The sequence below is a fragment of the Lathyrus oleraceus genome, chromosome 6 (genome assembly GCF_024323335.1).
Source record: "Lathyrus oleraceus cultivar Zhongwan6 chromosome 6, CAAS_Psat_ZW6_1.0, whole genome shotgun sequence".
NCBI classification, from domain to species: Eukaryota; Viridiplantae; Streptophyta; class Magnoliopsida; order Fabales; family Fabaceae; genus Lathyrus; species Lathyrus oleraceus.
Genome location: NC_066584.1, coordinates 46,175,396 through 46,198,659, shown reverse-complemented (window position 1 = coordinate 46,198,659; position 23,264 = coordinate 46,175,396). Strand labels below are relative to the sequence as shown.

General features: G+C 33.4%; 1 protein-coding gene across 1 annotated transcript; it reads left to right on the top strand.

The window, feature by feature from the left end:
* The first annotated feature begins 3,466 nt into the window (after positions 1-3,466).
* LOC127091503 (long chain acyl-CoA synthetase 9, chloroplastic) lies at positions 3,467-9,544 on the top strand. Its single transcript, XM_051030162.1, has 11 exons — positions 3,467-4,118; positions 5,136-5,216; positions 5,383-5,646; positions 5,759-5,890; positions 6,022-6,195; positions 6,641-6,870; positions 7,233-7,350; positions 8,026-8,157; positions 8,403-8,537; positions 8,803-9,009; positions 9,116-9,544. Exons 1-11 carry the CDS (start codon positions 3,675-3,677, stop codon positions 9,281-9,283), a joined length of 2,085 nt encoding a protein of 694 aa, XP_050886119.1. The 5' UTR covers positions 3,467-3,674; the 3' UTR covers positions 9,284-9,544.
* Positions 9,545-23,264: the final 13,720 nt, after the last annotated feature.

Genomic DNA, 23,264 nt, shown 5'->3' with positions numbered 1-23,264 from the left:
AGATGTCAATAGTTTTGTGTTAAGATAAAAAGTTCACTCTTTCTATTTTTAGAGGTGTTCCCCCACCATCGTGAAAAGTCTCAACTGCCCCTAGCGTGCATCTCCAGACGGATCTTGATAGACACTTTATTTTTGCAAAAATTTAATCTGAAGATGCATCTCCGTATGCGTAAAAGTTTAATCCGGAGATGTATCTCTGTAAAACTCTAATTTAAAATTTAATTAATAATTTACCTGCGCCAGACCCTTTCCTTCCCTCTCCCTCCTTCATTTTCGAAAAAGTACTAAAAAATATCATTTGAGCTCTTATATACGTTCAACCTTTTATCTTTAGAGCACTTTCTCATCCATTCAAGCTTTTCCTCCATTCAAGCTTATCTTTCTCATCCATTTGATTTGGTAAGTTTTTCAAAATTCTTTCTTTTTTCCTTTCTATTTCAAAGCTTATACCTTTGGAGTTTTAGATAACATAAGTTGTTTTAGCTGCATTAACTAGTAGTGGAATCAAAATAGGTAGCTTAAATGGACATGCATTGACATTTTTTTGGAGGATTAGGGCAACGGTTGCGTTTCTGCCATTGTAGAGAAAATCATGACTTTATCCGAGATGCACCTTCAGATTCTGTCTGAACTGTTTTCGGAGATGTATCTCGGATTTGTGTTTGGCTGAGTTTTGTTTGAACTTGTAATGTGATTGTCTATTTGTAACGCAGGTGCAATGATCGAAAATAACCCTGGCAGAATTAGACTCGACTGTGTATCGTTATACGTGTGTTGTTGTAATACTTTATATTTTTGGAACAACTTATATATGATTTGTACATTTTGATAATTGTATGTTTTTTTTATAATTGTGTGCTATGTTTGACTCAATTAATGTACGCGTTCTCCTTTTAATTCATGGTCTAAAATGATCCAAAATATGTTGACCTAAAATGATCTAACACATCCTGGCCTAAAAAATATCAAATTTAATGAAAAAAAATACCATAATTGAGTGCATAGGGTGTTTCGGAGATGTATCCCTGTATACACCCAAATAACATATGAAAATACATCTCCATATCATATTTTGTTCAAAGTGGGGCGGATATAAGAAAGGAAAAGATTGTTGTGATTTTAGGTGTGCGGGAGATACATCTTCTGACATATTAAAGACAATTTCAGATTTCGAAGAATATGGGGCACACTCCTAAGAGTGGAAATAACATTCCTCTGAGATGATTAATGCATAGTTTAGTTTTTTTATAAAGGAAAATATATAAAATAAAAATAAAGGAACTACCAAATACTGAGAGAGATTAACCAAACCCAGTTAAACCACATAATCATCTTAAGTAGGGTGTACAAACAACTCATATACAACAAAAGTGGTCTAAAAAACAAAAGTAGGGTGTACAAACACTATCCAACAAACTCGCGTACGGGCGCAAAACTAAGTAGTAAAAGAAACACAATAAGCAAGACGACTCTTTCGAGCCAACTAATCCAACATTAAACAATTAGAAGAATGCGAATATCAAAACAATCTGACATCAATCACAATGACTAATACAAAAATTAATTCGACTCCATCATAAAGAGGAAAATTATAACTCTTGATACCTGCAAATTTCAACATATCTGAAGACAATCAGAGAATAAAAAGTTAGGACACCATTCTGCACCAGAAGCACAAACCACCGACAACAGTGAAACCAACGTCGTTTATGAAATCTACCGAAAAAAAGAATAACCTCCACAAGCACCACCAAAAGCTCCAGAAAAAACAAAGCAAGAGACGAAACAACATCACCAACACCAAAAAACTAAACCCAAAAAGAACCAGATCCAATCAAATCAACTATTGTTGGAAACTAACCCCCCGAAAAAGAGAAAATAGAAACTCACTGTGTTGTTGGGCTGAAATTGCTTGTAAATCCCCGAGGTTCATCGGAACAGAACCAACCCCAAATAAGGTTAAAGGTGTCACTACCATAGGGGCATCGTGACACCGAGGTTAGAGGCTACATTAGTGGTGTTGGTTGTTTGGATCTAAGGAGGAGGAGAAATGATGGAGTTAGTTTAACTATAGTTTCAATTAGACTCTCACGTGAATGATAAATTGGTCTTTCAAATTTATTTTAGTTTTCACCACCACTATCCGATCCATTGAATCGACTGATCTGGTTCGAAAGTCAGTTATGACATCAAATACTTTCAGCCTCCTTCCAATCGCAGTTGCGAATGATCAAACCGTGGTCATTCCTACTAAGTCCAGCGCCAATCATCACTGAATTAACTAACGATTGATGAATGACTTTCCATTTAGTCGTTACAAAATTAGATACAAGTATCTAAAATAATAATTTGTCAATTATAATAAAATATTATAATAAATAATAACTTAATTATTCCATCTTTCTCATAAGAAGGTCTCATATATATTTTTTCCTTATTTTAAAATAATTGTATAATTAAAATATTAATATAATATTTATTATTTTTTTCCATCTCAAATAATTGTATATTTAAAATATTAATATAATATTTATTAGTTTATCCTACCATTATATATTTATTTATCTACTTAACTATTTCACTATTTGTAAATGTGGCTCGCCAAGATTTTCTTTATATTTACTCCATCATATAATTTACTGTCACTTTAATATGATTTATTTATATTATATACTACCATTTATGTTTCGATTTTACAATAAATTTATCTAAATGCATATAAATATTTAACAATTTGTACTTTGAGGTAGTAAATAATATATAATGAATCTGACTCTTTTTTTACCTCCACGCAATCAATTGCATATATTTTTTTGATCTGCTATTATTTTGAAGCATCAAAGTTTCATTAAATTTTTGTAACAAAACTAAATTAAAAATTAGGTAATTGGTTAACTTATATTATTTTAATTTGTAATTTAAAATTAAGTTTGACACAAACTTTTAAATAAATTCATTTAAAATTTGTTAAAAAATCTAGACGAATTTCTATCACATAATGATATATATATTTTGAAATGAAGAATTATAATTTTGTTAGTTTTAACATAAGTTTTTCTCAATAATCTATAAATTAATATAGTCCAAACTATTTTTAAATTATTACTCCACTATTTTAAACCGTCGGTCAATAATTAATAAATTTAATTTTATAAATTTATAATACTTTTTAATGTATTTAATTTTTCCTTATGAGAGAAAATATATAGAATGACATCATTTTACTTATTTTGAAACTTTGAACTAATTTTTCTTATAGAATTTAAAAGAGAAATATTATTAATCAGATCACATCTTTAAAGAACAAATTTTCCAATGATTTGAAAACGGTAAATACTTTGACTCTTTTTCACCTTATTGACAAATTAATTATTTTCTTACAAATTTATTATCATTATTATTATTTTTACCTTCCCTTTCCTTTTGTGTATAGGTAAGGCATTCAAACCAAAGTCAGCTATCAAACAAGAAAAAAAAAATAGAAATAGAGGAAGAAGATAATTCTTATGTAAGTGTAACCAATCATTTCAAGAGTAAAGATAAAATATGAAATGAGGAAGTGAAGTAAAACAACAAGACAGAGCCAACTGTGAGTGAGCTGTAAAACTCTATAACAATAAATAACCTCCTCCTCCTCCTCCTCGATTCTCACAACCACCGTAACTAACTCATCGATGAATCCCTACATTTTCGGCGTCATACTCCCCGTTCTCGCCACTCTCCTCTTCCGCTCCAACCACCCCAAACGCCGTGGAGTTCCGACCGACACAACCGGCGATCCCGGCGTAACCGTTAGAAACAAGCGCTTCGATTCGCCGGTGGAGACGGTATGGGAGGGAGTGAGCACGCTGGCGGAGCTATTCGAAGAAGCGTGCAGGAAGTACGGGGAGGGACTGTTGCTTGGGACGCGGTTGCTTATATCGAAGGAATTGGAAACGAGTAACGACGGGAGACAGTTCGAGAAGGTTGAATTGGGAGGTTATGAGTGGCTATCGTATGCTGAAGCGTTTGAAGCTGTTTCTAGCTTTGGGAGTGGATTGGCTGCTTTGGGACATGGAAGGGAACAGCGTGCGGCTATCTTTGCTGATACAAGGGAAGAGTGGTTCCTTGCTCTGCAGGTTGGTACTAATTATTACTCTGATTCTCTTCTACCAAACTCTTAATTAATTTTAATAATCTCTTTTTAACAACTAATACTCCATTTGATTTGATTTTAATTATGCATTGCACCGATACCAACTAAATCTAAGAATACCGGAGTTTTCACCTAATTTTTAAAGTATATAATGAGACAATATTGTTTCTTCTTAAATGACGAATAATGAGACATAAACCGAACTTTTTAAGTGATTATGGGTTGTTTATTTCAAACTTGTAAAATTTATTCTAACAAATATAGAAGTTACAAAATAAATTCCTATGTTTATTTTAAAGTTAGAAATTTCATTGCTGGATGTAAAATATTTTAATAACTTCCTTCCGCATTCCCATGCTTTTATTTCCTAGGGAATGGGTGGGTAGAAATGATTTCCATGAATGTGAGAATAAAATTTAAATATTATCTGGATATTCTACTTTTACAAATAATTCTAGGAATGTGATAAATATTAACTAAACACATTTTATATAACATATCTGAGATTAAGATATCTATTCTTACTTTCCAAGAAACTTATTCAAGAATAAATTTTTAATCTATGAAAAAAAGGCTCCCTAAGATGAGCAGTTATGAGTTATAACCAAACATTTTGTGACAATTGATAGATAATCAGATTCTTTACAGTTCAATCTGGATTGGTGTGTATCAGTGTATGGAAGAGCTTCCATTGCGATATATCATTGCAAGAAAAAAAAGATGAGGAATTATTTTAAAGTTAATTTGTTCGGTTTAGTTTTTTAGAGAGAAAAACTGAAGTTAACTAATGTGGTGTAATTTTATATATAAAATTAACTTTAACACATCTTGATGATATGGCAGATGATTATAGTTAATGTCAAAATGTATAGCTATGATCTATGCAATAATAGGGTTCAATCCAACCGTTGATTTTGAAAAATATTTATCCAGTTGTATGTTATTGAATAAGTATAACTTTTTTCTTCCTTTCATTTTATACTTATGTTTTCTCCTTCAGGGTTGTTTCAGGCGAAATGTGACAGTAGTAACTATGTATGCATCACTGGGAGAGGAAGCTTTATGTCACTCCCTAAATGAGGTTAATTGTTTTTCTTTAGTCTCTTAGTTACTTAAGGAACTTGTTTACTGTCCACTGTTGTTTACTGAAGTGTTTATGCATTAGCATTACGTTATTCATTCAAGTCTATGAACTCTTTACTGCTTTTGTTTCTCTGTGAAGTCACTCTCAAATTCTGTTCTTTCAGACAGAGGCTACAACAGTGATTTGCGGGAAGAAAGAATTGAAAACACTTGTACATATTAGTGGACAACTTGACTCGGTGAAACGTGTGATATGCTTGGATGATGAGATACCATCTGATGCCTCATCTGTTGGACATGGCTGGACAGTCATATCCTTTGCAGATGTTAAGAGACTTGGTAAAGAAAACCCTGTTGATGCTGATTTACCTCTCCCACCAGATGTTGCAGTTATTATGTATACAAGTGGAAGTACCGGATTACCCAAGGTTTGAAGCATCTTAGATATGTAGCTCTTCCAATATCATTTTTTTTTAAATTCCCTTTCACTGTATTTGAAAGTCCAAAATAGCAATTTGTATTTGAATTTTTTTTGCACAGGGTGTGATGATGACACATGGCAATGTTTTAGCTACAGTCTCGGCTGTGAAGACAATTGTTCCCAAACTTGGGAAAAAGGATATATATCTAGCATACTTGCCAATGGCTCATATCCTTGAACTAGCAGCCGAGGTATGCAAGGGGATAGATATACGTACTTTTGTGAATAGACTCAATAAATGTTTCAGTTTAAGTGTTTAAGATTGCATTCTGTTTCTACTTTCTTGTGTTTTTGTGTTTTGACAAAGTTGAATTCATTGTAGAATTTGATGGCAGCTGTTGGGGCTGCTATAGGATATGGATCTCCTTTGACCCTAACAGATACATCAAGCAAGATAAAGAAAGGAACAAAGGGGGATGCTACAGTGTTGATGCCAACTTTAATGGCTGCTGTACCTGCAATTCTTGACCGTGTTCGCGATGGAGTGTTTAAGAAGGTATTTTGATTTGTGACTCATGTGAATAAGCTAGTTGCATCAAACCTCCTTTCAAACTATTTTGTTCCTCGACTATAGGGTTGAGCAATTTGATCTCCAAATTTGTCTGTGAAATTGAAGATTGTCAATCGTTATAGTGATTCCATCAATTAGTTCAATCAATTATTATGAAACTAGATAGTAAAATAGAAATCAACATAAACCCTAATCAAATTTCTAGAAACATGCTTCAAATGAGCATTTAATAAACATGTTAACTTCAGATTTGTGACAGTTAGATGACATATATGAACTAAATTAGATTATAGCTTAAATTTAAAAACTAATTTGTTATTTCTATATTTAAAGATTAGATTAAATTGTCTGTTTCAACAATTTTGAAGATTAAAATTGTGACTCACTTGCTTTAATCAGTAGTGCTAGACTGAAAGACTCTCCAATGCAGGTAAATACAACAGGAGGATTATCAAAGAAGTTGTTTTATTTATCCTATGAGAGGAGGTTGCAAGCTATTAGTGGGAGCTGGTTTGGAGCTTGGGGCTTGGAAAAGGCTCTCTGGAACTTTCTTGTGTTTAAAAAGGTCCGAGCAATTCTAGGCGGCCGTATCCGTTTTATACTGTCTGGTGGTGCTCCCCTTTCTGGTGATACTCAACAGTTCATCAATATCTGCCTCGGGTGAGTCTTGTCAATAATATATACATATAAGAAATCAACATTAATATTTAATAACACAAAAGCTTGAATAGGCCAGAAAGACAAATTAACTCAAAATGCTAACATGTCAAAAAATAAAGAATCATCCTTGGTTTCCTCTCCAACCAGAAGCACTAATAAAAGACAGCATGCGTAGATATGTCAAACTTTGAAACTTTTTTGTAAGTACATAATCACAAGCAGTGATCCTATTGTTGCACCAAGAATTTCCCTCCTTCTGGAAAGGAAAATGTTATTGGATTTTTTTCTCTTATCACACTATTTATGCTTATTATTTTTTCTTTTCTACAATTTGTGTTTTTATATTGTTTAGTCATTTCCAGTGCTCCAATAGGTCAAGGATATGGTCTTACAGAGACTTGTGCTGGTGGGACATTCTCTGATTTTGATGATACATCCGTCGGCCGTGTTGGACCACCTCTTCCTTGCTCATACATTAAGGTAATAAATAACCACACCAACTTTGCTTTTCTATGTATATTTTTACGTGAATTAACCACACCAACTTTTCTTTTCTATGTATATTTTTATGTGAATTACTCTATCATGTGCGATAGGGATTTAGCTATTTTAAAGCAAGGGATGCATTTTAGAGAACAAAGTGCAAATTATAATGGTTGGTTGAATAAAGTGCAAGTTGTAACAGTTAGAGAACCAACCTTTATAACTCCTCATTTTAAAGGAATCCTTTTGATATCATGGTGGTTTGATTACTTCTAGTTAATATCTTTAATCCCTCACCTCTAGTACACTCCTAGTAGCTTAACTTTAAAGGAATCTTATCTTATACCATTGGATGCAAGTGTAGAATTTTTGTTGCAGTGAAAATTTGTCTCAACTAAAATGAATAAAAAGCTGAATATTATTTCTCAATTATTATAGTAGATAATTTCATTGCAGTATATATTGATGTTGTATTGGAATTCTACATTACTCAGACTCATGCTGTTAGATGCATAGATGTGTTTGGACACCCTTATCCTTTAAGTTAGCTTTTGGAATGAGATCCAAGCCGTTATAACAATATATTGAATTGGTCAAATAAATGCCTTCCTAACTGATTATCTTTCTTTTATACCCTGCCATTATCTTATATATGTCAATTTGTTTTCTTAGCTTATCGACTGGCCCGAAGGTGGGTATTTGATTAATGACTCACCAATGCCCCGGGGTGAAATTGTAATCGGCGGTCCAAATGTCACTCTTGGGTACTTCAAGAATGAAGAAAAGACAAAAGAATCATACAAGGTAAGCATTTTTCTTAATCTTTTATTATGATGGGAAAAAAATAATAAGGGATAAATGTCTGTTAATTCTATTGATAAGGTGAGATAAATATCAAAGATCACTTTATCATAGGAAATAGTAGTAAAGTTTTTTTTTGAAGTGTACATAAAAGGTGATATCTTTTAAGTTCTATTGATTTGAGTTCTTCTGTTTACTGAATCTGAATGTTGTATTACTATATCTCATTATTTGTTTGGTGGGGCCAGGTTGATGAAAAAGGAATGAGATGGTTCTACACTGGTGACATAGGGAGGTTTCATCTAGATGGTTGTCTTGAGATCATTGATCGTAAAAAGGACATTGTTAAACTACAGCATGGAGAGTATGTCTCTTTGGGAAAGGTATGGTCATTAATTTGTAGAATATGCATCATTCTCAATTATATTTCACATTAAGTCATTTTGGTTCTTAAATACAGTAAGAATCTGATTATTTAGTGGTCCAAATCATGAAATGGCAGAATCATCCCTTAAATATAATAATATCATTGGTCAATTTAATCCATTCATCATAAAAATAGTCATTCTCCAAACTATCATCAGTAGAACTCATCAACAAATGGTGATATCTTTCAAGTCAAGAAATTAAATTATCAAATCCTTGCAGGTTGAGGCAGCTCTTATTGTCAGCCCCTATGTGGACAATATTATGTTGCATGCTGATCCTTTCCATAGTTACTGTGTGGCACTTGTTGTGGCTTCTCAGTCAACATTGGAAGAATGGGCTTCAAAGCAAGGAATTCCTTATTCTGGTTTTTCAGAACTCTGCTCTAAAGAAGAAAGCTTGAAAGAGGTGCACGCGTCACTAGTAAAGGTATATATGCCTATATTTCTGTTTTTAGAATATGTATACATTTGATATTTTTTTGGAATAGGGATCGGAGGGAGTACTAATTTGTAATTTATGAAACTATTTGCAGGAGGCAAAGAAGGCTGGTTTGCAAAAACTTGAGATTCCAGCAAAAATAAAATTGCTTTCTGATCCATGGACACCCGAGTCTGGCCTAGTCACTGCTGCTCTCAAGCTCAAGAGAGAGGCCGTCAGAAAGACTTTTCAGGAAGAACTTCTCAAGTTATACTCTTCATAGGCTAGGTATTTGGATATGTCTGCTGACTTTCTTGTTTTTTATGTTGAAAAGAGAAAAACTATCAGAGTATGTTTTGAATAAGAGGGTAATTTAAATTTTTGAGGTGATATAATTTTAGAGGATAATTTAAATTTAAGAGAATTTTTTGAGGAAATGGAATTTTAGAGTATAATTCAAATTCTTATACGGAAATTTCATTCTTAGGATGTAAGATTTGAGATATCTTTAAAGTGAAATAAATTTTATGAAGTATTTTGTCAATTTTTTTTATAAATATTGTATAAAAAGCCAAAGTTAGAAATTTTCTTATTGCTCCATCTAAATATATTTTGCAAATTGTTCTCCAACTATATATATTTCTTTAATTTCCAATTATCTCATCCAAATATATTTGATAAATTTAGAAATAATTTTCAACAATTAAATAATCACAACAATTAATCTTTTATTAGTATTTGACTTTTATTTTAACAATTAAATTTTTATTAATATTTGATTTTTATTTTAACAATCTATCTATAAATAGTTATGTTTAAATAGTTGTGATGCATAATGCATAATAGTTAATCTCATGCATCCTTATTTTATTTTTGGATTGATTTGTATTTTCTGACCAAATTAAATATAAATAGTCCGATGATGTCTTAGAGTGGTGGTTGAGAGTTGTCAGATGGTTGTTGGTAGTCGTAATGAGTGTTGACGATGGTCGACAATAGTTGGAGTAGTGGTCGGCGATTATTGGTGGAAATGGCTTAGTATTAAAACAAAAAATTGAATTTTAAAACCTATTTTATTGGTTTTGAATTCTAGTGCAAAATATTATGAAACTAAGTAAAAAATCAACTCAACTCTAATTTTGCCAAACATGTTTTTTTTTTGAAATTTACTTTCAAAATTAAAAACCAAAAACTCACAACCACATGAACATATTTTTAGTGACTAATATAATATATAAATAAAGAAAGGTAACTAAGAGTCCACCAAGACACAAAGAATGGCTCAATCAGATAGCACAAGATGTACCGAACTCATACTCTTGGTAACAAAAAGAAAAGCAACATATCAAGCAATAAGAACAACAAAGAGAAAGCAAAACCCTAAAAACATCAAATAAACCGACCAATAAAGAGGCAATAAGAAGAAAAAGACTCAAACAAGCAAAACCCTAAAAACATCAAATAAACCGACCAATAAAGAGGCAATAAGAAGACAAAGGCTCAAACCAAAAAATCCAACCCCTATTTAAGAAAACATATGATAAATCTCACTCCATAAGGAAACCACCACCAACAGAAATAAAGTCTTTTAGGAGAAATACCAAGAATATTCCACCACAAAAATAAAGTCGAAAAATCTCAAATCATTATTTATTTAGACGGAGGATAGAGTTCTTACGCAAAATAGAGAAAACACAAGAATTTGCTAAAGACTTACTAAGATACTATTTTCAAAATAAGAAAATGCCTTTTTCTTCCCGATCTTTCACACTAGTCGACGAACAAAAAAAATCATTACAGGATTTCCAAATTAACCAAATAAGTGAATGCTAGATCATGGCGAGCCCGCCCCTAACCCTAGATTATCATCCAAAGAGATGAATAACTAAAAAAGAGACATAAGATCCTTAGGAAAAACCAATAACAACCCCAACCACCTACAAATACTATACTACACGATTGAAGCAAAATCACAAGTTACAAATATATGAAAAAACAACTCTACAATAAATCCTAATTGGATCAACTAAAACCCTATGATTAAAAAAATTCTCTCTAGTAAAGATCTTATCTTGCAGAAGTTAAAAAAAACCACAACTTTAGAATGAATCCAACTAATCCAGATGAGAGGGAAGACCAAGTCCACAAAATGGGAAGAGAGAGAAATAAGAAGATTATACTCTAATAGATAAAAAAGTAGAAGCAACTGAAAATACCCCATTCTTAGCATGTTGTCACCACCACCTATCACTATCTAAGGATATAGTTGATTCTTGATAAAAGGAAGGAGATTGTAAACCATCTCATATTCATAAACAAAGAGAGATGTCCTTCACCTCACCCTCCTACAACCTACCTTACAACAATATCATATTGATAAAACTTTATCACAATCATAACCTTACAACCTACCTTACAAACAGATCACACAAATCTCATACCTAAGCTTTTTACGGTTTAATTTTAAATCCAAACAAACAATTCCTAAATGGATAAAATGTTCAACCGAGATATAAACAAAAGTTCCTTGGTGAATTTAATAATCTACCCTTATAGAATAAAAACTTTCTCACTTGTAAAATGACTTTTTCGAAAAGCCCTTTGTCTAGAACCTTGAGTCCTGCGACAAGCCTCTGAAATCTTGAGAAAATAATCTCAATGGTTTCATCGTCTTCCATTTTGAATGCCTCATACTTCTAGATTAAGGCCAAATACTTTGTCTCCTTAACGTGAGCATTCCCTTCACAAGTCATTCTCAAGGAATCAAAGATAAACTAGCAGAATCTCTATTTGTTATCTTCTCATACTCAGTATAAGGGATATCATTAAGTAGTATCGTTCTAGCCTTATGAAGATTTTTGAAATCCTTCTTTTATTGATCTATCATAACACTTCTTGCTATATTGTTTCCTTCAGCATTAACTAGGTGAACTTAGCCATCGACTACAAGATCCCAGAGATCACCATTATATCCAAGAAAGAAACTTTCGATTATGTCTTTCCAGTAATCAAACTTCTCACCATCAAAGAATGATGGTTTAACGCTGTAATGATCTCTCCCGATGTTGTTAGCAGCGTTAGCAACAATCATTGTTTCACACACACAAACTTGATCGATACTGAAACACGGTGAAGTGTTGATAAAACTTGATCACAATCGTAACCAGAGCTCTAATGCTAATTAAAGGTGTGAAAAATATAAGAAAATACGAGTTTGAATTGGGTTCTAAAAACAAAAGTTTTTTACCAACTCAAAAACTCCACACAATCAAAAGATCAAAGAGAGAAATATACAAGGATTTTTATCCTGGTTCACTTGAAATCAAAGCTACTCTAGTCCATCCACCAAGGTGTTTTCGCCTTATACACAAGTACTTAATCCACTATAACCAAACAAATTACAGAAAATCACAAAGAACAACTTTCTTTGTTTTCTCAAGGATCTGACTACAACTTAGTCTCCTTAAGGAAAATCACAAAGAATAACTCTTCTTAAGGATCCAACTAAAACTTAGTCTCCTTAAGGAAATACAAACAAAGAAGTTTGAATACAACTTTTATGTTACAAGTTGCTTCTACATAAGCAGATTTTACACAAATGAAAAACAAACACTTAAAGAAAAGTATGCACAAAGTTGATAGGCTTTTCACGTAGAAAAATTTGGTTTTGAAAAACTTTTGTAATTAAAATCAAAGTTTGAAACCATTTAAAAAAGTATGTTAAGATTAAGCATCAATTTTTTGTGTGTGCAGAAAGTAAAGTGTAGAAATTAAAGAGTTAAGTAAAAAGAGAAAACACCAGAAGTTATAGAGGTTCGGTTAAACAAAAAAGATGAGCTCTGAAAATTTGGAGCGGTTAGTCTTCAAGCTTCAAACAAACTTATGGAGTTTTTAACACAAAGATGAGCTCTCGAACCTAAACCTTGATTTTATACCTGACTAACCAATAACTTGTGATATTTTATCATAAAACTGATCTCGAACCGAAATAAGATTTTAATATCGGGTTAAGCTTTAACCTAATCGTGGTTTTATCATGGTCTAACTAAGAGCCTATGAGATTTTATCGCGGTCTAATCTCGAATCTAAACAAGAGACTTGATCACACAAATCCCATACCTAAGCTTTTTACGATTTAATTTTAAATCCAAACAAACAATTCCTAAATGTATAAAATGTTCAACCGAGATATAAATGAAAGTCCATTGGTGAATTTAATAATCTACCCTTATAGAATAAAAACTTTCTCACTTGCAAAATGACTTTTCCGAAAAGCCCTTTGTCTAGAACCTTGAGTCCTGCGACAAGCCTCTGAAATCTTGAGAACATAATCTCAATGGTTTCATCGTCTTCCATTTTGAATGCCTCATACTTCTGGATTAAGGCCAAATGCTTTGTCTCCTTAACGTGAGCATTCCCTTCACGAGTCATTCTCAAGGAATTAAAGATAAACTAGAAGAATCTTTATTTGTTATCTTCTCATACTCAGTATAAGGGATATCATTAAGGAGTATCGTTCTAGCCTTATGAAGATTCTTGAATTCCTTCTTTTGTTGACCTGTCATAACACTTCTTGCTATATTGTTTCCTTCAGCATTAACTAAAGGAAACGTAGCCATCGACTACAAGATCCCAGAGATCACCATTATACCCAAGAAAGAAACTTTCGATTATGTCTTTCCAGTAATCAAACTTCTCACCATCAAAGAATGATGGTTTAACGCTGTAATGATCTCTCCCGATGTTGTTAGCAGCGTTAGCAACAACCATTGTTTCACACACACAAACTTGATCGATACTGAAACACGGTGAAGTGTTGATAAAATTTTATCACAATCGTAACCAGAGCTCTAATGCCAATTAAAGGTGTGAGAAATATAAGAAAATATGAGTTTGAATTGGGTTTTAAAAACATAAGTTTTTTACCAACTCAAAAACTCCGCACAATCAAAAGATCAAAGAGAGAAATATAAAAGGATTTTTATTCTGGTTCGCTTGAAATCAAAGCTACTCTAGTCCATCCACCAAGGTGTTTTCGCCTTATACACAAGGACTTAATCCACTATAACCAAACAGATTACATAAAATCACAAAGAACAACTTTCTTTGTTTTCTCAAGGATCTGACTACAACTTAGTCTCCTTAAGGAAAATCACAAAGAATAACTCTTCTCAAGGATCCAACTAAAACTTAGCCTCCTTAAGGAAATACAAACAAACAAGTTTGAATACAACTTTTATGTTACAAGTTGCTTCTACAGAAGTAGATTTTACACAAATGAAAAACAAACACTTAAAGAAAAGTATGCACAAAGTTGATAGGCTTTTCACGTAGAAAAATTTGTGATAGAAAAATTTGGTTTTGAATTTTTTTTGTAATTAAAATCAAAGTTTGAAACCATTTTAAAAAGTATGTTAAGATTAAGCAGCAATTTTTTTTGTGTGCAGAAAGTAAAGTGTGGAAATTAAAGAGTTAAGTAAAAAGAGAAGACACTAGAACTTATAGAGGTTCGGTCAAACAAAAAAGATGAGGTCTGAATTTTTGGAGCGGTTAGTCTTCAAGCTTCAAACAAACTTCTGGAGCTTTTAACACAAAGATGAGCTTTCAAACCTAAACCTTGATTTTATACCTAACTAACCAATAACTTGTGATATTTTTACCATAAAACCGATCTCGAACCGAAATAAGATTTTAATATCGGGTTAAGCTTTAACCTAATCTTGGTTTTATCATGGTCTAACTAAGAGCCTATGAGATTTTATCGCGGTCTAATCTCGAATTTTAACAAGAGACTTGATCACACAAATACCATACCTAAGCTTTTTACGGTTTAATTTTAAATCCAAACAAACAATTCCTAAATGGATAAAATGTTCAACCGAGATATAAACAAAAGTTCCTTGGTGAATTTAATAATCTACCCTTATAGAATAAAAACTTTCTCACTTGTAAAATGACTTTTTCGAAAAGCCCTTTGTCTAGAACCTCGAGTCCTGCGACATGCCTCTGAAATCTTGAGAACATAATCTCAATGGTTTCATCGTCTTCCATTTTGAATGTCTCATACTTCTGGATTAAGGCCAAATGCTTTGTCTCCTTAACGTGAGCATTCCCTTCACGAGTCATTCTCAAGGAATCAAAGATAAACTAGCAGAATCTCTATTTGTTATCTTCTCATACTCAGTATAAGAGATATCATTAAGTAGTATCGTTCTAGCCTTATGAAGATTCTTGAAATCCTTCTTTTGTTGATCTATCATAACACTTCGTGCTATATTGTTTCCTTCAGCATTAACTAGGTGAATGTAGCCATCGACTACAAGATCCTTGAGATCACCATTATATCCAAGAAAGAAACTTTCGATTATGTCTTTCCAGTAGTCAAACTTTTCACCATCAAAGAATGATGGTTTAACGCTGTAATGATCTCTCCCGATGTTGTTAGCAGCGTTAGCAACAACCATTGTTTCACACACACAAACTTGATCCATACTGAAACAGGGTGAAGTTTCGATAAAACTTTATCACAATCGTAACCAGAGCTCTAATGCCAATTAAAGGTGTGAAAAATATAAGAAAATATGAGTTTGAATTGGGTTTTAAAAACAAAAGTTTTTTACCAACTCAAAAACTCCGCACAATCAAAAGATCAAAGAGAGAAATATAAAAGGATTTTTATCCTGGTTCGCTTGAAATCAAAGCTACTCTAGTCCATCCACCAAGGTGTTTTTGCCTTATACACAAGGACTTAATCCACTATAACTAAACAGATTACAGAAAATCACAAAGAACAACTTTCTTTGTCTTCTCAAGGATCTGACTACAACTTGATCTCCTTAAGGAAAATCACAAAGAACAACTCTTCTCAAGGATCCAACTAAAACTTAGTATCTTTAAGGAAATCCAAACAAACAAGTTTGAATATAACTTTTGTGTTACAAATTGCTTCTACATAAGTAGATTTTACGCAAATGAAAAACAAACACTTAAAGAAAAGTATGCACAAAGTTGATAGGCTTTTCACGTAGAAAACAACCTAGTAAATTGTTGCATTTTCTTCAAGTCTCAAAGTTCTACTTATATAGCATAAGTAAGAGACCGTTGTAGGGCAAATTCGGGATATCAAAAGAGCAGTTGTCCACTGTTGGATTAGTGACAAGAGTGACGCATAATACAGTCCTTCGCCCATAATTTCAGTGATAAAAGTGATGTAGAATATTGTCCTTCTCCCACGATTTCAGGAGTGAAAGGAATATTTGATTTCTACTATTTGATCACATATCCACTTTGATTTTAATTTTCAAATTCATTGGCTTCTGATGAGAAGTTGATGAAGCATGAAAAGAAGAAACACAATGCTGAAATTAGAATCTTCAGAATCTTCAGTCAGAACCTTGACCACGTCAGTGTCTGACTTGAGATCTTCAGAGTCTTTAAATAAGTAACAAATCTTTAGAAGCTTGTCATTTTTAGAAGCTTGATAATCAGAGTCACATCCAGAAGTAGAAGTGGAGAGAAGATTGCAACATGAACATAACGTCTTTCCAGAACTTCTCAGAAGTGAATGAGCGTAGAAGCAAAAAAAACATTGCAGCAACAATATAACGTCTTTCAGAACTTATCAGAATGAATCAATGTAGAAGCGGAATTCAGAGCAAATATTTGGAAACTGATGACGTTGCATGTCATAAACTCAGAATCAGAACTGTCTGTTAAAGCTATACAATAACATACCATTAGAGTACCAAAATTGTTCTCACACTAATACTGCATTGTTATCATCAAAACTCAAGGTATAGATGTATGACCAAATCTTGTTCTATCATAATTTATTCCACAAATCAATTCCCATAAATTTCTCACACAACAATAAAAAGAATATCAATGAGTGACATATAAGAAAGTAAACATCATGGCCGGAATTGTTAAACTTCCCGAGTCGTCAGTAAAACACAACAACCATTTCGAATACGACCACCACCACACTCGCTTTTGGAAACATGTTGCCGCCATCACATATCTACCACTGCGAAACCGCACACAGCCGTAAGACCACCGGAAACACCATAGTCGTCATCTCCCATATTGCATGTGAAGAAGGTTGTCAAAATAGAGAAAAGAAAGAAGAAAAGGAACCAAAATAGAGAAAACAAAGAAGAAGAGGAAAAGGAAGAGAAACATGATTCTGGAAGTGAGAGAAGTGATAGAAGATGGAAGTTAAAAATGAGATGTGAGAAATGAGAGAAAAAAGAAAAGAAATTTGAATTGGATGTGATGTGATCCTACATTGAAAAAAGAAGTTTTGAAACTAACAAAAAGTTGGAAAGAAGAACATAAAAGTAACGTGTAAAAGAGTATATGAGTTACTAAAATGCACATGAAGTTGGTGATATATTTATGTTGACAACTTTAACCATCAAAAAGTTGAATCTAGCCGATCAGAACAATGGGCAGAAATATATTTTCCAGAATATATTGCTTTCTTATATGATAGATGTACGCGGTTAAATGAGGTGATTAGCTAGTGCTAGACACAAATGTTACTTGCAAAATCCTATTTATGTCTAATATAAAAATTTTAATTTAATTTATACAATATATAAAATATACTTATTTTATAATTGATAATAAGGTTTTCCTTATTTTTAATATACATATGTCAACATTAACTTCAAGTGAAGTTTCTATAGCATGCCATATTTAGGGGAATGGGAGGATCTGTGAAAGTTCCAATAGAGATTTGATCAAATGCAATCTTATTAGCTGCCTCTGTGTAATGGGTACCATCCCATATGATTCCAGTAGACGGTTTCTTACATGAACCAACAACCGTTTTTGTATTATTGATGTTTATGGTTTTTCCACATATAGCATGAATGTCATAGTTGTACATTCCTCCATTGCCACAACATGCCACAAGTGGAAGCTCAAACCCTACATGTTAATGAAGCTTTTGAATTAAAAAACTTATATACATTATTATACATAATTTTGGATTTGTAGTGTAATGATTTTGACAAAAACTACACTTCAAAAACGCATTAACTTAAAAGTGAGGTTATGTAATTGATAAATTATAAGTTTGGAAAAAAATTAATCTTGAAATGATTTAGTATCAGTTATAGTGAAAATCTTCCAGTTGATCTATGAAAATAACTCTCTCCATATGGCAACGGCAGTGGTGGAAAGGCAGCAGCGTAAGCACCAGTATCGGCATTTGAAGCACCAAAGTTAAGGATGGCAGGAAAATCGCAATCTTTTGCGGCAAATATTGAGACAGTATTTGTACATAAAACAACCACAATTAAAAACACAATTAGTGCCATGAACTTGATGAAGCACATATGAACCTTATATGATCATAATATGCTTGATGAAAACTTCAATATATATAGCCAATTGTGATTATCGTTAATATTACTAAATTAATCGAGAAATCAAAATGAATTAAAAGATTATCCTTTTTGGTTTGACTTCGGAGTTTAGTTATTATGATTTGTTTTTATTTGATTATTTATTTATTATTTTTTAAATTATAACATTTAATAATGAATTATATAAAAAATAGTAGACAAACGAGAAACTAGCCGTGCAACTATTTCTTTTTGGATGACAAAGTCAATCATCTTACGTAATATATTTATTGTCTTAGGAGAAACAACATTGCTATTCATAAATCTTTTCACTCTATGTAAAAGATTCACTGTTTTTGGTGCTAGAAAATCAAAAGTGTAAAAGCAAATGATATGAAAACATGTTGATTGTCAGAATACAATTTCTCATGATTGTCAGACTCATAGTAAAACCTACCATCCTCAGTCCCACAAGTGGGGAAACCCTAGTCAATATATTTCACTGGGTTTTCCCGCCATCTCTCAATATATCTTGTTGTCTCTCCATATATGATCCTATAACACCCAAGATTGGGTCCTAGAAGCCACAAACATATATGAGGCAACCTCTACCGCCGAGTACAAACCGAATCCCCCAACTCTAATATGTAAAGAAGTCACCTTCAATTGGTGGTTCCCGAAGAAAAGTCCTCCACTAACCATGGGTGTTGATTAATCAGAAATCTATTTCCTCTCCTACAAATACCATTAGCTCCACATATCCCCAAGGACAGATGGTCATTCCGTTAAAAGACTGCAAATCTAAGTCGTTGTATGGTATTAGGATTTCTTTATCTATGCCTATTTTTTCAAACAATGACGAATAAAAGATGTCGCATGAACTTCCTTTGTCGATCAAAATATGAGATACATCAAACTATCTTATGGTGGACGTGATTACCAGGGGAAACAACTCATTAGAAATGTCCCCAACCTTCTCGGAGTCTCGAAATCCTAGCATAAGCCAGTCATGGATATTGGATGATAAACTACCTTGATTTTTGTAGACAATCATCATCTTAACAATTTTCCTTTTAATTGTCCTTTTGGCAAAGAGATTTCCCGAGGTGCGCCGTTGGTAATGACAACGATATATGGGCGTTTTCCCTTGTTGGTTTCTTTGTTCTCGCTGTTGGGAATGACTTTAGAAACCTTTGTACATGACTTGGTTTTTGGAGACTCTTCTCAGTCTCGCTTGTCGCCCTTGACATACTCGGACAATCGTCCCTTCTTAAGTAATGCTTCAATCACATCCTTAAGCTGGTTGCAATCGTCTGTGTTATGGTTGTGTCCTTTGTGGAAGTCGTAATACTTTGATTTATCAGTCTGGGTAAACTCCTGGACAGGGAAAAAGGTCGTATTCCTACTTTACAGAATTTAGTGTTAGTGCACTCATGGTAAATCTTATCCCGAGAAGTATTCAAAGGTGTATACTTTTCGTATTGACCATACATCATACTATCAACATCTTCATTCTGCTGATGATATTCTTTCCTAGATGGGTAATTGGATTTTATGTCAACGACCAAGAACGGGTTGTCGAATCAAGTATTCAACTTTTCTTCCAACGATATGTACGTCTAATCTAGGTTTAACATCTCATGAGTCGTTCGTACCTTATTCTTTACTAGTTTTGTGCGGAAAGGATGGTCCAAAGGAGGCCATTTTCGAAGATCTAATATTGAAGGGCCTCATCGGTTCCCTCCACTTCTACCGTAACATGAGTGACTAAACTGATGTATGACCATAGGCTCTCCTTCGCTCCTTGCATGATGCTGCTCAAGACAACTATAGTAATTGCTTGCCTCTCCCGAGCAGTAAATTGGACAGTGAGTTGATCATAAAAATATGTCCTTGATTCAATGCAACCGTCATGAAGACCATTGAACTGCGGTCTAGTTGGTCCTACCTAATGCTAGTAGTTTGCATTTGGAAGCTTCATCAACACTGTGGTAGTTGAGCCGATCATTGACGAGTTGGACATACTCGTCGGGACCTCATTTTACATTGTATTAGCTCAGATTATGAGGCTTTCTCATTGACTTGGGGATCTTTCTTTCTAAGATTCGGGCACATAAAGGATTCTTAGGATGCACCCAGGTCGGATGGTGTTCGTTCTGAGACAGAGTATGATTGCCCTGATCTACGCCCGGGCTTCGGGGAGGAGAATTATGTTTTCCTCCTTTTGAACGGTCTTTTGACTTTTGGACTTTGCTTCCCCTTGCAGCGGTCGACTCCAGACCAATGGAATGGTTTCTTCTAGACATGACCTCTTGAGCCGTGTTTGCTCGTGGCTGAGCATGGTGGAGGATTTATTCTTAATGAAGGAACCTTTCCTTAATCGCCTTGGAGTTCTGTTGCTGAACGATATTATAAATGTCGTTGAGTGACTCATTTGAGCCTTGAGTGTCTAGGTTCTCTTCAAGAATGCTGAAACCATGCAATATCTCAGGTTTTTCAACAGGAAGAAGAGTTGGAACCCTAAGCTATAGTGGTTGGGCAGTCCTTGTTCTTGGAGGAGGATGGATTAGATTTGGATGCGGAGGAACCTTAATGCCAAAATTCGTTTCTCAAGGAGGAGGATTTGTCATCCTTTATTGATTGGTAATTGTTTGTACTGCGTCAGCAACATCTAAAGTGGCTTTGCATGTGGTGGATGAACGAGTAGCTATAGGTCCATCCATTTCCAAGGATTGAAGAGACCAGAGATACGAAAATCCAAAGATCTAAAGAATCAACGAGTTATAATCAATGTAGATTTCAAATTGATTGAACACGACTAAGTTTTGGGCTCGATTTGCGAGATCTTCATTTAGAGGTTGAAGACAAATTCACACCGAAAAACTGAATGGAGATATATAAAATCGTAGAGAACGCGGGAATACAAAGTCTTTCCCCTAGACGGTGCCACTGTTCCGTTATAGGGGAGAGAAATAATGGTCTCTCTATCTTTCATGCATGAAATGTGGAGGACCATTGGATGTGCATGATGCGTAAGTCCCATATAGCAAGGTATTGGATAGTCATACGGTAAGGAGAAGATTCTAGAAACATAACCATGTAGTCGGTCAAGGGGCTTTGATCCAAAACAGGCTATCTCCAGATGGTCGGTCCAACAAAAATATGGCCAGCCCAAAACAAAACCTAATTCATGTTTTCTCCATGTGATTAGGTTGACATGTTCTAAGGAAAAACAAATTGGCAATATACATGTAAGAATGAAGTAGAAGAAGCTCACTTTGAGGATCCCTTAGTTGTGGAAGAAGATGCATAAGGATAAGATCCCTGGCCGCTCTCTTCTTGGACAACCCCTCGATAAAGCATCCATCTCGATTAACATCCGCTCCAAGCAACTTCATCCCCAACATCGACCTCCCGATTTCTAAAGGAAACAACTCCCTACAAAGTTTTCTATCATCACACGAAGGACAAAAAAATCTTTGTTTTATGAATATTCAATTCGAGAACTAATCCTGGGCCAGTCTCCCGTATGATGTCTAGGAATTTAACCGCCTCCTCTGAATCTCATATTATGGTCGTATCATCAAGATACCAAGCATGAAGAATAAGTCTACCGTTGCCACTTATTTAATGAATAAGTGGGTGTAACACAAGAGAAAAAAAAATGGCCATAACAGGTCACCCTATTGCACTTAGTGGCTGACATAATATGCACATCTCCAAAATATAACCTTATAAAATAACATTATAAAAAAGTTTTAAAATTGTAATAAATGCACCCTAATATCGTTTAAGAGAGGCATAAGATTAAGAATTGTACAAAATCGGGAATTGTTCAAAAGAATTTATCTCCTAAGCCATTATGAAAAATAAAATGGTTATCATCTATTCAAATGATAGAATAAAAGAATACATACGAAAGCTAGGTAAATTAAAGTCATAGGAAAGCAAGAACGATAATTCTTAACTTTGCAATAGTGAATTAAAATTAAAATAATTAATAAATCCTAATCACATTTCTATTGAATGGTAATAGCGAGAAATAAATAAATATTATACACAAATGGAAAACAAACGAGTAACACAAGATGCTTTGTCACTCTTTTTCTAGACGACAAAATCATTTTTTATTAATAACGTAAGCACTAAATCAAGCCAAATGTCACATGACCTATTTGGAACCCCTCAAGTTGGACTTGAAACCCTTATATATTTTGATAATGTCAAAAAAGCCCTTACCATTTTTTACCTTACTCAAATCCTTGCAAAATTTTCCCTCAAACATAAAAAAACTTAACAGTGACACTAAAAATCCAATATGTGTTTTTATCAGATTATTTGAAAGTTTTGATGCATAGTAATGATCTATCGGAAGTTTCCAAAAATTTGGCATACCAGAAATTTCCCCTACACCTAAAAAACGAGTAATGTTATTTTTGTGAGGTTGTGATTGTACTGACAATTTTGTAGGATTGTGATTGCACTGATACTTTTATATGATCCATAATGATTTAAAACCTATATAAATATGCATCATATATTGTTAACAAAAACACTTTGCAATGTCTCAATTTTGACATCTCGCATTTGCTTACTTCAACATCATGAGTCCTCCTATTAAATTTAGGGTCATGGATATGGGTGATGTAACACCCCGATAATAATACGATAATTATTAAATTAAGTTAATAATATATTTATTAATTTAATTAGATAATTGGATTATTATTATTATTATTATTATTGGAATTATTGGATTATTATTATTATTGGGATAATAATATAAATTGGAAAATTATATAAGTGTGAAATAAGGAAAAGGAATCCCATTTTGGTAAAAAGAGTTTTACGTGAAACAGAGAAGCGGCTGAAAAGTGGAAAGTGGAGAAAGGGCAAAGAGGAAGAGCAAGG

Coding starts and splice junctions, on each gene's coding strand:
- LOC127091503 (XM_051030162.1), top strand. CDS start 3,675: ATGAATCCCTACATTTTCGGCGTCATACTCCCCGTTCTCGCCACTCTC. Junction 5,647..5,758: donor GAAGTACCGGATTACCCAAG/GTTTGAAGCATC, acceptor TTTTTTGCACAG/GGTGTGATGATGACACATGG. Junction 6,196..6,640: donor GCGATGGAGTGTTTAAGAAG/GTATTTTGATTT, acceptor TCTCCAATGCAG/GTAAATACAACAGGAGGATT.